Consider the following 14,235-nt stretch of genomic DNA (forward strand, 5'->3'; position numbering starts at 1 on the left):
ATTTAGTAATCTAATTATATAATTTTATATTTTTTAGTAGCTTATTTCTATAGATTATATTATTATTATTATTACTTAATCCTAGGTGCTTAATAGCTCTTATAATAAGTATTTAATTACTCTTTAATTTACTAACCTTATCTCTAACTTTATTATAGTATTATAAGAAATCCTTTTTAGTTATATTATCTATATCTAAATATTTATTAATAATATCTTTAATTTTATTAACTTAAATAGGGAGTTTATTCTTTACTTTATCTATAAGGATAATAGTTGCAGCGCAGGGTCCTATATAGATTCTAATATAAAGATTAGTAGTATTACAGCTCTTAATAAGATCCTAAATAAATTCTTTAATTATTAAATAATCTAAATAATATATTTTAATTAGTTTCCTAAAGTTATAAGAGGCCTAATAAATACCTATTTCTTTAATACTTATTAGGATAGTATAATAAAAATTATCTATATACATCTATAGTAATGTAGATATCTTAACCTTACTTTAAATATTCTTATTAATTAATAATACTAGCTAGAGCTTCACGCGTCGTGATATATAATCCTATTTATTAAATTTATAGGAATTCTCTACTAGTCTAGGTATATCTTTATAAATAATATTCTTTAGGTTATTAACTTTAAAAACCTACTAGATATAGTCCTCCTAATATTTAATATTCTCTTTACCTTATAACTTCTTAATAGTATCTAGAATAAGCTAATTATCTATAATTTTAGTCGCCTAATTAACACCTTTAACTATTAATATAGCTACTACTTATTAGGTAAACCTTTAATTAGTTCTATCCCTATTATATAGGCCTATTGACGTCTAATTTGTTAATTAGGTAGATATAGATTTTTTAAATTTAATTATTATTAGTCTTTTTAAATATATTTAGCCTTAGGGGAACTATTTATATCACCTATATTACTTATATCACCTATTATTTTACAGACATTGATATCGCTTAGATAAGATCTTAAATAAATAAGAATTTATTAAATATAGTATACTCTATCTTTTTAAATAATATGCTACTATGTTGGCCTAGTAGGCCTAGAAAAGGGAAGAGATAGCTAATAGTTGCTATTACTGCTACAGCTTAGACGTGAAGCAGGTGGTTATGTGGTGCGGCCGCGCCAAACGAGGCGACGCTAAGCCTAATTGGGCACGCACCTCTGACATCTTACCTATGTAGTTTAGGTACCTAGTAGTTACTACTAGGTAGGTACTAAGTTTCCAGGTAGTAAGGTACCTACCTAGTATCTAGTAAGTACCTGAGAGACCTGACTCTATCCAGAATTGATCGACTGTTGTTTACAACGTTTTACACAAGGTAGCAATGGTGGGCCAATGGAATAATCTGAACGATTACAAGACCCACTGTAATTTACTGTCTGATACGCACGAGATCCCCGCATTCGAAAGGGGCTTGTAGAGAGGGTTGAGAGAAGAGAATAGAGACAGACCTATTGTCACAACAAGACATACTCGGACGACTATAAGATTAGTTTTTGTAGATTTGGTTTTGGAGATTTAACGCAGTATTCTGTTTAAAACACAGTCTTACGACAGACTGAGTACCTGCTCTGAACTGTACTGTCCGCCTACTACTTTTCAAGTCTACCTAGTTAGACTAGTGGGGAGCTGAAGGTGCCCCTGAACGCCCGCCAGGAATCACTGGACGGACTAGGTACGGAGTAACTAACGGAAAGGCTTCTCTGGCTTGCTGGTCAGCAGAAAGGTGAAAAAAAAAGGAATTGGCTCCAGGTCTTGTCCTGCTGTCTCTGACGCCTAGACCTTGCAAGCTATCCAGGTTGGCTGGTGACAACAACCGGGTTTCAAGGTTGATGAAGAGCTTCTGTCCGAGCCTGCTGAAGCTGTCCAAGTGAAAAGCAACGCACGTTGAACGTCCAGCGTCCTCGATTCTTCAGACCCTGCTGAAGCTACTACTGGCTTCATCTTGCGTCAATCGTTCGTTCGTCCTCTCGTTTTCGTCCCCCTCTTGCCCCCCTCCCTCCCCCCATACCAAGCGCCGCAGAAGACGGACGCTGTGGGCAGACCGGTTCTCGTCCTTTCCTTTCGCCTTTTTCGCTTCTTTCGCCAGCCGCTCAGGTGAAGCGTGGAATTCTCGACTGCCGCTTGCTGGGCTTGTGAATGTCGTGTTCCTCCTCTCCTTCGCCTCCCTAGTCGACTGGTTCTCCCCTTTCACTCGACCGACTCGAGCTATCATTCACTGCAAACAAATTATAAGAAGAAAAAAGAAAAAAAAAAGGAGTCATCATCTCAGTGTACAGAGTGAGTGATGTGATGAATAAGAGCAATATTATACCTATAGAGTGCTAAATAGCTTTGCTAACTGTATGCAATGCAGCCTGTATTCACATCGCAACTGAATCCCCCCACCGTCTCCACTTCCTTACACACATCAGGGTGACTGAACAGACAGTGAATAGCCCTGACTGACAACTTCCTGATCGATAATAACTATCGGCTGCTGGGAAATATCAAGGCTACCATGTCTGCCGCGAGGACCCGGAGTCCAGGGCGGGTGCCGCCTTCCTCAGACGCGCACCTATCTGTTGCGGACAACGGCAGCTCCGGTCAGCGGAGAGCATCGTTTGGCTTTCTGCGCCGTTCCAAGTCCACAGAACCCCTAGCGGAGCGCAAGGCATCTGGCGGCCGTGGTAAGAAAATGACCAAAGAGCAGGCTAGAGAAGAGGAGCTCCGTCGCCAGCGCGAGATGGCTTCCAAACCCCGACAGCCGCCCCGTCTGCCCGCGCTCGCGCCCGCTCCTCAGCTCGAGACCTTTGGTGGCGATGAGCGTCCGGATGGCGAAGTCGTGAGCTCACCATCTCACGCGATCCCATCGCCCGCCAGAGTGGCGCCTCCGATTCCTTTGCCGGAGGATGCTGTCGAATTCTATTCACGCACGGAGAGCATGACCCATCGCGGTCGGTACAGCTACGCCAGCAGTAGTGCCGTCAGCACTGTCAACGGTCCGCGTCGACTGCGTCGTCGCAAGGATCCGACCCCATACAAGTAAGTCGTGGGAGCTGATAGAAGGGAAAAAAATATCTTGTCTGACAGGCATACAGCATTTTGGTCATTGGAGCGCGGAACTCCGGCAAGACCTCTTTCCTCAACTTCCTTCGTTCGTCGTTGACTCTGCCGCCTCATAAGCACCCTTCTCGTGCACCTAGCGAGTTTGAAGAGCTCGATCGACAGTCGCCGGCCAACGATGGCTTTACCTCGCGCTACCTTGAGACTGAGATCGACGGCGAACGCGTGGGATTGACGCTGTGGGACTCTCAGGGTCTGGAGAAGAACATCGTGGATATCCAGCTCCGGAGCGTGACCGGCTTTCTGGAAAGTAAATTCGAAGAGACCCTGACCGAGGAGATGAAGGTGATCCGCTCCCCCGGGACCCGCGACACGCATATCCACTGCACCTTTTTGATCCTCGATCCGGTCCGGCTGGACGCTAACGCTGCCGCCGCCGAGCGGGCTGCCAACGGGGCGCCGCTGCCGTCTGACTCGCGCATCACGGGAATCCTGGACGATAATCTGGACATCCAGGTCCTGAGGACCATGCTGGGCAAGACCACAATCGTCCCGGTGATTAGCAAGGCAGACACGGTCACCACCGCTCATATGGCGTATCTCAAGAAGGCCGTCTGGGACAGTTTGAAAAAGGCCAACATCGATCCTCTGGAGATCCTCACGCTGGAAGAGCAGGAGGATTCCGCGATCGAGAGTGACGAAGACGAATATGACAACAACGACGACGATGAGGGTGACGACAGTGAGGCCGCTGCAGAGAAGGCTGGAGCCGTTACTCCCACGTCAACGTACTCGGATGACGATGTTCCGGAACCCGTCTCCCCCTCGCGTCGCAGCCAGAGCACCCGCAAGTCATCGGGGTCGGTGACAAGTTCGTCGATCATCCCCTTTTCAATCCTCTCGCCCGACCCTCACTCGTTGGCGGCCGGGGACGAACCCGTGGGTCGCAAGTTCCCGTGGGGGTTTGCTGATCCGCACAACCCGGTGCACTGCGACTTTGTCAAGCTCAAGGACTCTGTCTTCAGTGAATGGCGCTCCGAGCTGCGTGAAGCCAGCCGGGTGGTCTGGTACGAGCGGTGGAGAACAAACCGTCTCAACCGCAACGGCCATGCGCCTGCTCAGGCTCCTCCCCAGAAGAAGAAAGCCTACGGGGGACGAAACGGTCCTGTCAAGGATGGCCGTCGGACTCGATAAAGCCATGCTCTGGTTTTTTGTTTCTTTATTTTTTCTTTCCCCCCATTATTACTGTCTCTTTTTCCTACTTCCCTTTTTCTTTCTTCTCATTTCTGATTCACTCACTCCTTACCCAATTGATTCTCTTCCCGCTTCATATGTATGTGCCGCCTGGACTCTGATAAACAGTTCTCTCTCTCTCTCCCTCTCTATCTGTCAACGTCCCTGTAATTACTGATCGGCCTGCATGATGTATTATTTTTCCTCTCGACATTGTACCTTATTTTCCTTCCTCTGCTTTTTTTTTTTGTCTCCGCTTCTCCGGCCCTTGGGTCCTCTTTATACCACTTGATGTCTCCCCCGTTGCGGATTTTCTCATCCAAATAGTTGTTTATTATTGGATGAGACGAATTAATTGTCCGCTTGACTGATCAGTATAATAGTAAATAGTAGATTAGTAGATACCTTGTGTACGTAGTAACTTGATGACCAGTTACCTTAGTAGTGCTAGACGTACAGCTTCTACGTAGCTGCCTAGAGTCACATGAGTGGAATGCGAAAGGGAGCTGAAATCCCCCCTCCACCTTGAGAAACAACAAACTTATTCCCTCACACTGACGAGGGGTGGGCATTGCACCGACACCGACACTGCCACTGGACAGCTTGGATTGCCCGCATGAGGCTGAAGTTTGTGAAAGCGCCGTCTGGACCCGACAACCTGCAGGTAACAGGCCAATGCCGTCTCTTGCACCGTGTCTTGCGTCTGCAAGGCTGTCGTTCTAGGCTTCTAGCCCTGTCAGTTTCGCTTAGCTACAGTGTGGCCCGCGGCTGGTTCAGAGACGACCGTCGCGTTGTGACTTCAAATCCGGCGGCATGATACTATCTAATTGGATATTATTATTATTATTTCCTTAGGTACTCTTTTGACTTGTTGTTTTCCCGGCCCCACTGCCAATAAGAGCCAGATTACCAAGTCACTGTATTATTACTGTACTGTAATTTACAAAACTCCCTTGACTCTGAAAATTATATATTATCTGTCATAACTAATACGAAGGGTTTTATTTCACTTTGGTTGGCTGCAAGCATCCGGGCTTAGCAAGTAGGTACTACCAAGGTACCTACTAGGTAGGTATCTATCTATGGATAATTTATTGCACAACTGTGCAGTGAGACTTTGGTAAGTTCCTTCACGTGATCCAGCATGACATAAATTATAATATAGGCCGCCGCTGTTGCCAAACTCCCGCCCTCCCTTCGTTTACATCGACAGTCTGATGATGGCGTATTCAGACGACCATCTGCTGAGACCGAATCCTGATGCTATTCGCATCAAAAGAGAGATTGCACATTCGGAGGCCTCTTCGATCTTTGAAATTGACCTCCAGGGGCTTAAATGTGTCATGAAGCTTGTGAGTGCGGCGAGCACTCCGTCGAAACATTACTACATAGTACTGACCCGCTTAGTTCCACAACAACGGTGACCCAGGATACACAAAAAAGGGCCGAGACTTGAACCGCTTTCGTTGCGAATTAAACGCATATCGAAACCTTCATAAATATGGCGTATGTGCGCGTGGTTTCGTCCCTCAATTTCATGGCTCTCTCGATCAGATCGATCCGGCCGCGTTTGAACCATTCCTTCGCTGTTTCGCCGCCGATAAATTCAAACCGCAGGCAATATTCATTGAGTATTTGCCGAATCCGGAACCCCTCAACTGTGTCAACTACTCTGATGCTCGATTTGATCTTATTATAAATGGAATCAAAGAAATACATGCTGCCCATGTGAAACACCAAGATGCTTATCCTAAAAACATCCTTATAGTTCCTAGTGATCAAGAAAGAGTTGTCTGGGTTGATTTTGATGTTGCAACAACATTTAAAACCTTTGGGGCTGCTGAAAAACAATCCTGCAAAGATGAATATGAGGTGTTTGCCAGCTTCAGGGACCTCTTAGTAACATCTAACCCTCGATAAAGCAAGTATCTAACAGTCTTATCTATTAGCGACAAGATCAAAAAGAAGGTCTTCCTCCAAACACAAAATATTACTAATTACTATATCTTATCACCACTTACAACAGTGAAACTCCACATTGGAACGAGCGCGCGCGCGCCTTGTTCAACGTTCCAATTCTGATGACTACGCCAGCTGCGACATCCCGATCTTCGAAGAACTTCGAGTTTCGATCCTTATAGATCCGATCACAAGGTCAAGATAGTTGTCCAAAGCAACTTCACGAGCCTCTCTCAATATTGCCCTTGAAGCTCCTTTTTTGCTAACCCGAGTGTCAGCTGCCAAGCAGTGTATTCGTCAACTGCTTCATCAAGGAGGCCGGGAAGGTGGATTCTCAACGCCAGGTCGTGGAGAAATTGTCACAGCTGGAGGAGGGTTGTGACGAAAAGACATTTATATTCAAGGGTTCCAGCTAGAGATTCCTCGTTGGAAGTTCCGCATTGTTTTCCGAGTTGCTGCTTCTCTTCTGCATAGAGCTGTTCTCGAATCTTGGTAATGTTTTCTTTCCGTTTTCTGGATCTATCTACTAGTATGGGGTTGAGTGAGCCTCCTGCTGGCGGAGCTGGCGAATTAATGTCAACGTTCTTGAAAGGTCTTTTTGGTCATTTGTATAAGCTCGAAAGAAGCAGGTTACATGGAAGCTTCCACTCTTGTATTTGTATGGATTGCAAAAACGGAATCTATACGTAATTGAAAACAACGTTACATATCTGGCATTACAGGAAACATTAGTATCAGATCAACTCCTCCTACTCCGTACCTTAGTACATACAGTAACTACCTCCTTAGTTTACCTACCTACCTAGGTACCTATCTACCCTGGTCTGGTCGTTATAAAATGGACGGGCTATCTCTTCTTTTCCATCTACTAACTAATCATCTAGTCTGTCTTAGTTCTCACCACAACAATAACAATACGAAGCGGCTGGGTTTGAGTTCGCGCTGCCCCGCGTTGGCCTTGACGGACGGCATTTATATCTGTGGACGGTATTCTTTTCCTTTCTCTTCTTTCTTTTTCAACCTTTTACCTCTTCTTTCTATTTGTGTCATTATTGACTAGACCTTTGTTGCTGGCAGATAAAACTAAGGTTCATTTACTATGTTGCATGTCCCTGATCCACGGTCGCGTGGCCGGTCCAAGTCGCCCGGTGCCAGGGGTCGCGGTGTGGAGCGGTCCAGGTCGCGCGATGCTCGCTATGAGAGCAGGTACGAGGAGGATGAGCGGTATTACCACTCCGAGGATGATCGATCGAAGTATCAGTCTCATGAGAGAGGAGAGTCGAGATACCGCAACAGACCTGCATATGAGCATGATACGGACAGCGACTCGGCAGATGAGGATCTGGCGTACGGCGAAGCTCCCAGTCACTACCGCCTGTCGTCTTCGCCGGACAAGAAGACGCCGAAATCTTCTTCTCGGCAGCAGGAGTCTGGCAGTCATCCTGCCTACGGGCGACAGCAGCAGTACCAGTACGCCCAGCCAGCGGGGTATCCTCCTCATCCTCCTCCCCCCACGACCTCCGCTTCGTCCGACTGGGCACCGATCCCCGCGTGTGAGATGCCGGGTTTCGTGCCGCCCACGTCGCAGGCTGGTGGCAGTGGAAGCATGCCCGGTGCGTTTCCCGGTTCCGAGCCACAAAGTATTCCCCTGCCTCAGTACGTGAGTGTACCGCAGACGCAGACGCACATGCACACGCAGGCGCATACGCCCACCAGTGCATATCCCCGCGTCCCGTCTTCCAAGGCGTACGCCAACCCGCCCCAATGGCAGTATGCGCAAGTTGACGCCGGGTCTGTCAAGTACAGCAATAAGACAACGATCCCCGCGAACAATCACCCCCCACCACCTCCTCCTCCTCTTGCTCCTCTTGCTCCTGTGCAGCCCGTCAGCAGACCGTATACGATAAGCAGAGAGCCGCAATTCAAGACGGAGCGTGTGGTGCCGGGAAATGGCCGTCCTCATAGCCTTTCCGTATCAATCCCTGGCAGTAACGGCAACGGGAATGGTAACAGCCATGATAGCCATCATCGCAGCCACAGTTTGTCTGTCGGAGGAGGAGGTGCTGGGTTAGGCGCCCGTCCGCCTGCCAGTCCGTTGCTGGAACCGTACAAGGGCACCTACCAGTCGATCTCGCCGATGCCGTCGCCGATCATGGACCCGTCTAAGCTGGATGATGACTTGTCGGACTTGGAACTGTTCGACAGCCGTTCGGACTCGGACCACCGCCGCCGCAGGACGAAGGGTATCGGCGGCGACAAGTCGGACGATGAGCGGCGGCGACTGCGAGACAGGTCGAAGATACGCGACAAATCGGATGATGAGCGACTGCGACTGAGAGATAGATCGAATATACGCGACAAATCGGATGATGAGCGACTGCGACTGCGGGATAGATCGAATATACGCGACAAGTCGGATGATGAGCGACTGCGACTGCGAGATAGATCAAATATACGCGACAAATCGGACGATGAGCGACTACGACTGCGAGATAGATCGAATATACGCGACAAGTCGGATGATGAGCGACTGCGACTGCGAGATAGATCGAATATACGTGACAAATCGAGGACGCGAGACAAGTCCAAGTCGCGCGAGTCGTCGCTGACTCGTAGCAGCAGCACGAGGCAGCAGCACCACGTCCGACACGACTCGGCTGGACAGCCGGCATCGATGATTCTGATCTCCCCGGCGAGTGAGCGCAAGAAGGTGAGCTTTTACGACGCGACGGAGGATGCGCTGGCGCTGGCAGAGGCGCTGCAGGGCACACGGAGCGGGGTGGACACAAAGCCGCTGATCTCCATCCTACCACATCTGACCGATGAGGAGATAATGACGCTGCGCAAAGAATACAAGAACCACGTGAAAGTGCAAGGCAAGGGAGTCAACATCGCCAAGCACATCCGGCTGAAGCTGCCCTCGGGATCCATGGGGAAAGCATGCTACGCGACGGCTCTGGGCCGGTGGGAGTCGGAGGCATTCTGGGCCAACTGCTACTACCAGAGCGGTAGCTCGCGGCGCGAGCTGTTGATCGAGTCGCTGCTGGGCCGTACGAATTCGGAGATCCGCGAGGTCAAGGCTTGCTTCCGCGACTCGCGCTACGGCGATAGTCTCGAGCGCTGCATGAAGACCGAACTCAAGGCCGACAAGTTCCGCACCGCCGTCCTCCTCGCCCTCGAGGAGTCTCGCCAGAGCGAGCGTGCCCCCGTCGATCTCGACCTCGTGCAGCAGGATGTGCATGAGCTGCGTCGCTCGTTGGTTGCCCGCGAGGGCGGCGAGACCGCCATGATCTACATTATCGTCTTGCGCAGCGACTCCCACCTGCGTGAGGTCCTACGCGCCTATGAACGCACCTACCAGCAGAACTTTACCCGGGCGATGCTCTCCAAGTCCAACAATTTGGTGGTACGTATGACTCTTTCTCCTCTTCTCCTCATCGCTTACTCTTCCATTTTCTGTGTCTATGCATTTAGATTCTATGTAAAACTTCTCACCGTTGACTAGGGCGAAACACTCGCACATATCCTCAACGGAGCAATCAACCGACCCATGCGCGACGCCATGTTGCTGAACCAGGCGCTGCATGAGTTGCAGCCGGGCAAGGAGCGCTCGGAGTTGCTCATCTCGCGCCTGGTTCGCCTACACTGGGAGCCCGGGCATTTCGAGCTCGTCAAGCGCGAGTTCCGCAAGCGGTACAACGATCGACTCGAGAACGCCATCGCCGAGGAGATACTCCCGACCAGCGGGGGGAGTGAATGGGGGGAGTTTTGTATCGAGCTGGTGAGGAGTGTGAGGTGATCATCGCCTGAGCACTCCTCGCTTGTGAATACACGTTACCTAATAACTATTTACATGGAATACCGCGCTTGCGGCGAAAGATCATTGGCCGAATTATGATATTCTCTCTTATACAATATCTCCTACATATGTCTGTATTCTATGTAGTCTGCAAGGAGTGAATATCCGACCTGCATCGCGAGCAAGGATAACCCCGATATCTACTCTGGATGTAGGGAGTATTAAATAACAGAACGTAGTATTCTCCGTCCTCGTAGTATTCACAGTATCATTCATACTAGATATTAGTCACTTGCATCAATTATAATCTTCTGACTGTACAATCATAGTCGCACATGATGCTTTGGCCGGTCACCGCATCGACTCGGCTTCCGAAACAGCCTCCTCTTCCTCTCTCTTCCTCCTTTCAACTTTCCCCTGCAGACGACCAACGCTTTCCAGAACTCCCTCCCGGAGGAATTCTTGCGTCTTTCTCTGCTGCTGCTGCCTTGAAGCCTCCTCAGGATGTCGTCCGTGTCACCTTCCGCTTTGGGTGCGCGTCAACAGACGTATCTCGACAACAACAAGAGCACACCCACAATACACAATGCTCTTCTATTCGAAAACAACCGAAACAACTATCCATTCATTTAGCAAGTACCATTAGCTCATTACCCTCGCTCTTTATTCCCCAGGTGCCTCTATTTTCGCTAATACGATCTTCTTCACTACTCCTCCTCCTCCTCCTCCCGTACTGTCAATGCAAGGGGCCACGCTCCGATCACGACTCGTGCTCCTCTATTCGCCCTTAGTTATACTCCGGACCGACGTGCTTGTGCCATCGCCAGGCCATCACGGAACCATGAGGTGACGTGTCAGATGAGCTCTGAGAGATATCGCGGGTTTCGTCGCAATTTCCCCCCCCCCTGTTCTCTCCCTATCATGCGCCTTGTCCGTCTGGATCTCCGACAGCAAACTCTCCTTCTGCTCCCTGGGAGAGGGAGGGGGCTTTTTGGCGAGAACTTCTTCTCCCTTCCGGGCTGCCCTGCGGCATGTGGGTTTTTGGGGGTCCTGCCTGGTATAAAGAATCGGCGCATTCCAGTCGGGAGTAAACAATCAGGGCCTGGATTGTGGTCCTGAGAGCTTGCCTGTCTTTTTTTCTTGTCACTCCTTTGATTTGTTTTTATTCTTCGTATTGACTTTTTTTCCCCATTCTCTTTTGGTTTGGTCCTGGGGTTTGTTTACTTCATGAGCTGTGTATCATCATGAAGCTGGGTTCCTTTTCTATACTGGTGGCCGCGTGGATTGTCTCCTGTGTGCGAGCCTCGACGACCTCGACCTTCTCGCCGGCGCGTCCGCCGGCTATCCCACTGGCGGTCCGGTCTCCCTATCTGAGTACGTGGTTGGATGTAGGCAGTGATGGTGGTGATGGAGGGTATCTCGCGGGCGAGTGGCCGGACTTTTGGTCGTGAGTGATCCTCCCCTTGGGATTGTTTATGCTTTGTGTCTGTTAACAAGTACGGTAGTAATCAAATCACCGGCTGGGCAGGCATGATTCGTGTAGATGGCCAAGTCTACACCTGGATGGGACTGCCAGGGACTACGACGGTCACTCAGCTCGCTTTCGAGTATACTTCCACCCGAAGTGTCTTTATCATGAACGTGGGAGGCATGGTCCAGATGAACATTACGTTCCTGTCGCCTATAACCCCGGATGACATGAAGCGTCAATCTCTTGTCTTTTCCTACCTCCATGTGGACGTTGTCTCGACCGATGGCAATGAACATGATGTCCAGCTGTACGCAGATATCTCGGCTGGTAGGTTGCTCGTCTCACTCTTAACGAATAATGGTATCACATTCTAATTGATTTGTACAGAGTGGGTATCAGGCGATAGGACAGCGGTGGCTCAATGGGATTACGGAGTCACTGATGATGGAGTCGCCTATCATCGGGTCTACCGCCAGACCCAATTGCTGTTCTCTGAAAACACAGACCAAGGCGAATGGGGTTACTGGTACTGGGCCACGGACAACAGGGCGGGCCTGACCTATCAGTCTGGCAGAGATGTCGATGTACGGGGTTCCTTTTCATCCAACGGGTTGTTGGGCAACAGCAAGGACACCAAGTACCGCGCCATATCGAACGACTGGCCAGTGTTCGGCTTCGCCAACGACCTGGGCTCGGTCAACTCCACGACTGCCAGCGCTTTATTTTCCATCGGCCTGACTCAAGACAAGGCTGTTCAGTATGAACGGACCTCGGGAGTCGTGTCTTTGCCATCCTTATGGACGAGTTACTTTTCCACTGAGCTTGACGCCCTGGAATTTTTTCACAACGATTACTCCCACGCCGCCACTTTATCGACAGACTTTGACAGCCGAGTTGAGACCGACTCGCTTGCAGCTGGTGGCCAGGACTACTTGACCATTACCTCGCTGTCCGCGCGGCAGGCCCTTGGCGCCACGCAGCTGTGTGGCACACAGGACGAGTACTACCTGTTCATGAAGGAGATTTCCTCAGACGGCAATGTCAACACAGTCGACGTAATCTTCCCCGCCCATCCGTTCTTTCTGTACGCGAATCCAGAATTCCTTAAGCTTCTGTTAGACCCCCTCTTTGAGATCCAAGAGTCGGGGTTGTACCCCAACACGTGGTCGATGCACGACATTGGAAGCCGTTATCCGAATGCTACGGGGCACAACAATGGCGACGACGAGCCGATGCCGCTGGAAGAATGCGGTGACATGTTGATCATGACCCTGGCGTATGCTCTCAAGGCACAAGACACAAACTTCCTCAAGCAGCATTACACCTTGTTGAAACAGTGGACCTCGTACCTGGTTGCGGATGCCCTGTATCCTTCGAATCAGATCTCGACCGATGACTTTGCTGGGTCACTTGCGTACGCCTTTCGTTCCTTCCTTCCCTCGTTTTCCTTCAAGAGTTCTAACACTAGATAGAAACCAAACAAATCTGGCCCTCAAGGGCATGATTGGCATCGAGGCCATGGCGGTGATTGCCAATCTGACCGGGCACACTGCTGATGCTAAAAACTTCACCAATATTGCACACAACTACATCGCGCAGTGGCAGGTCCTCGGAGTTGCTCATGACGCCAATCCTCCACACAGCACCTTGGCGTACGGGGCCAACGACACGCATGGTGAGTTTTTCTTCTCCTCTCCCGAAAGGAACATGCAATTTGATCGAGACCAACTAAATTCGTAGGCCTCTTGTACAATCTATATGCGGATGCCGAGTTGGGCCTCGACCTGGTTCCACAATCTGTGTACGAGATGCAGAGCAATTTCTACCAAACCGTGCAGCTGACGTACGGCGTTCCGTTGGACACGCGGCACAACTACACCAAGGGTAAAGTTCCTATTTTTTGATCGACCCAAGACTCTTTTCTTTCTGACTCCACACAGGCGATTGGGAAATGTTTACTGCGGCTGTTGCATCAAAGAGTACGCAGCAGATGTTTATCCATGACCTTGCCGTCTGGATCGACCAGACGCCTACGAACCGTGCCATGACCGATCTGTACAATACAGTCGGGGGCAAGTGAGTTTTACCTGGAGTCTCTTTTTCTTTTCTTTTTCTTTTCTTTTGAGAATTGCTAGATCTAACGCTGCCGTCAGTTACCCCGAAGTTACCTTTGTCGCCCGCCCCGTCGTGGGGGGAAGTTTTGCCCTCCTACTGCTCCAGGAGGGACTGTAAGTGCCGGCACATACAGCAAGACGATCCATTCTTATTATTACTATCATACTCTGTTATTGTTAAATCTACTAGTAGATAGTGTATAGACTAGTTGTTCTAAGTATGGCTACTGTAACCAGTAGAGATCGCCGCCCACGTAATGGAATAGTCTATCTACACGTACGCTGTAGGGAGCAGGCAGTAAGCTGTGGAGTACTCCGTGCCTTGTCCCGGAGATCAACGGTTCATGCACTGGACGAACAGGCCCCGCTATTCACAGTCTGAAACCGCAAGGGATGCAGCGCGCTGAGGACGCAGGGATGGTTGGTCGAGGGCCGATCAAGGCGACGATCAGGCAGGAAGCACATTTCGTATAAAGGATCCTTTTTGCCTTTGAAACCACTCTCTTTATTCTCTTTATTCTCTTACTCATACTCTTACTCATACTCTTACTCATACTCTCCTTACTCTATACTCTCCTTTCTAACT

General features: G+C 49.4%; 4 protein-coding genes across 4 annotated transcripts; all 4 read left to right on the plus strand.

The window, feature by feature from the left end:
- Window positions 1-2,059: 2,059 nt before the first annotated feature.
- Window positions 2,060-4,573, plus strand: ASPZODRAFT_134988 (hypothetical protein). The gene is made up of 3 exons (XM_022723675.1): window positions 2,060-2,308; window positions 2,385-3,052; window positions 3,109-4,573. Exons 2-3 carry the CDS (start codon window positions 2,529-2,531, stop codon window positions 4,265-4,267), a joined length of 1,683 nt encoding a protein of 560 aa, XP_022578717.1. The 5' UTR covers window positions 2,060-2,308; window positions 2,385-2,528; the 3' UTR covers window positions 4,268-4,573.
- Window positions 4,574-5,526: 953 nt separating this feature from the next.
- On the plus strand, window positions 5,527-6,303 carry ASPZODRAFT_71794 (hypothetical protein; the record flags this gene model as incomplete). The annotated part of the gene is made up of 3 exons (XM_022729781.1): window positions 5,527-5,658; window positions 5,714-6,205; window positions 6,256-6,303. The coding sequence occupies 3 exons, from the start codon at window positions 5,527-5,529 to the stop codon at window positions 6,301-6,303; spliced, it is 672 nt and encodes a 223-aa protein (XP_022578718.1).
- A 982-nt stretch (window positions 6,304-7,285) lies between these two features.
- Window positions 7,286-10,117, plus strand: ASPZODRAFT_134992 (hypothetical protein). Its single transcript, XM_022723677.1, has 2 exons — window positions 7,286-9,671; window positions 9,771-10,117. The coding sequence occupies exons 1-2, from the start codon at window positions 7,365-7,367 to the stop codon at window positions 10,062-10,064; spliced, it is 2,601 nt and encodes an 866-aa protein (XP_022578719.1). The 5' UTR covers window positions 7,286-7,364; the 3' UTR covers window positions 10,065-10,117.
- Window positions 10,118-11,308: 1,191 nt separating this feature from the next.
- On the plus strand, window positions 11,309-13,767 carry ASPZODRAFT_18402 (hypothetical protein; the record flags this gene model as incomplete). The annotated part of the gene is made up of 7 exons (XM_022727212.1): window positions 11,309-11,511; window positions 11,570-11,862; window positions 11,923-12,949; window positions 13,008-13,210; window positions 13,276-13,419; window positions 13,476-13,611; window positions 13,689-13,767. 7 exons carry the CDS (start codon window positions 11,309-11,311, stop codon window positions 13,765-13,767), a joined length of 2,085 nt encoding a protein of 694 aa, XP_022578720.1.
- Between the last annotated feature and the right edge of the window lie 468 nt (window positions 13,768-14,235).

This window comes from Penicilliopsis zonata (assembly GCF_001890105.1).
Source record: "Penicilliopsis zonata CBS 506.65 unplaced genomic scaffold ASPZOscaffold_14, whole genome shotgun sequence".
NCBI lineage: Eukaryota > Fungi > Ascomycota > Eurotiomycetes > Eurotiales > Aspergillaceae > Penicilliopsis > Penicilliopsis zonata.

Excerpts from the sequence above, each read along its gene's own strand:
- ASPZODRAFT_134992 (XM_022723677.1), top strand. The coding sequence starts at position 7,365 with ATGTTGCATGTCCCTGATCCACGGTCGCGTGGCCGGTCCAAGTCGCCC. Across the intron at positions 9,672-9,770 it reads CCAAGTCCAACAATTTGGTG|GGCGAAACACTCGCACATAT; the intron begins GTACGTATGACT and ends ACCGTTGACTAG.
- ASPZODRAFT_134988 (XM_022723675.1), top strand. The coding sequence starts at position 2,529 with ATGTCTGCCGCGAGGACCCGGAGTCCAGGGCGGGTGCCGCCTTCCTCA. Across the intron at positions 3,053-3,108 it reads AAGGATCCGACCCCATACAA|CATTTTGGTCATTGGAGCGC; the intron begins GTAAGTCGTGGG and ends ACAGGCATACAG.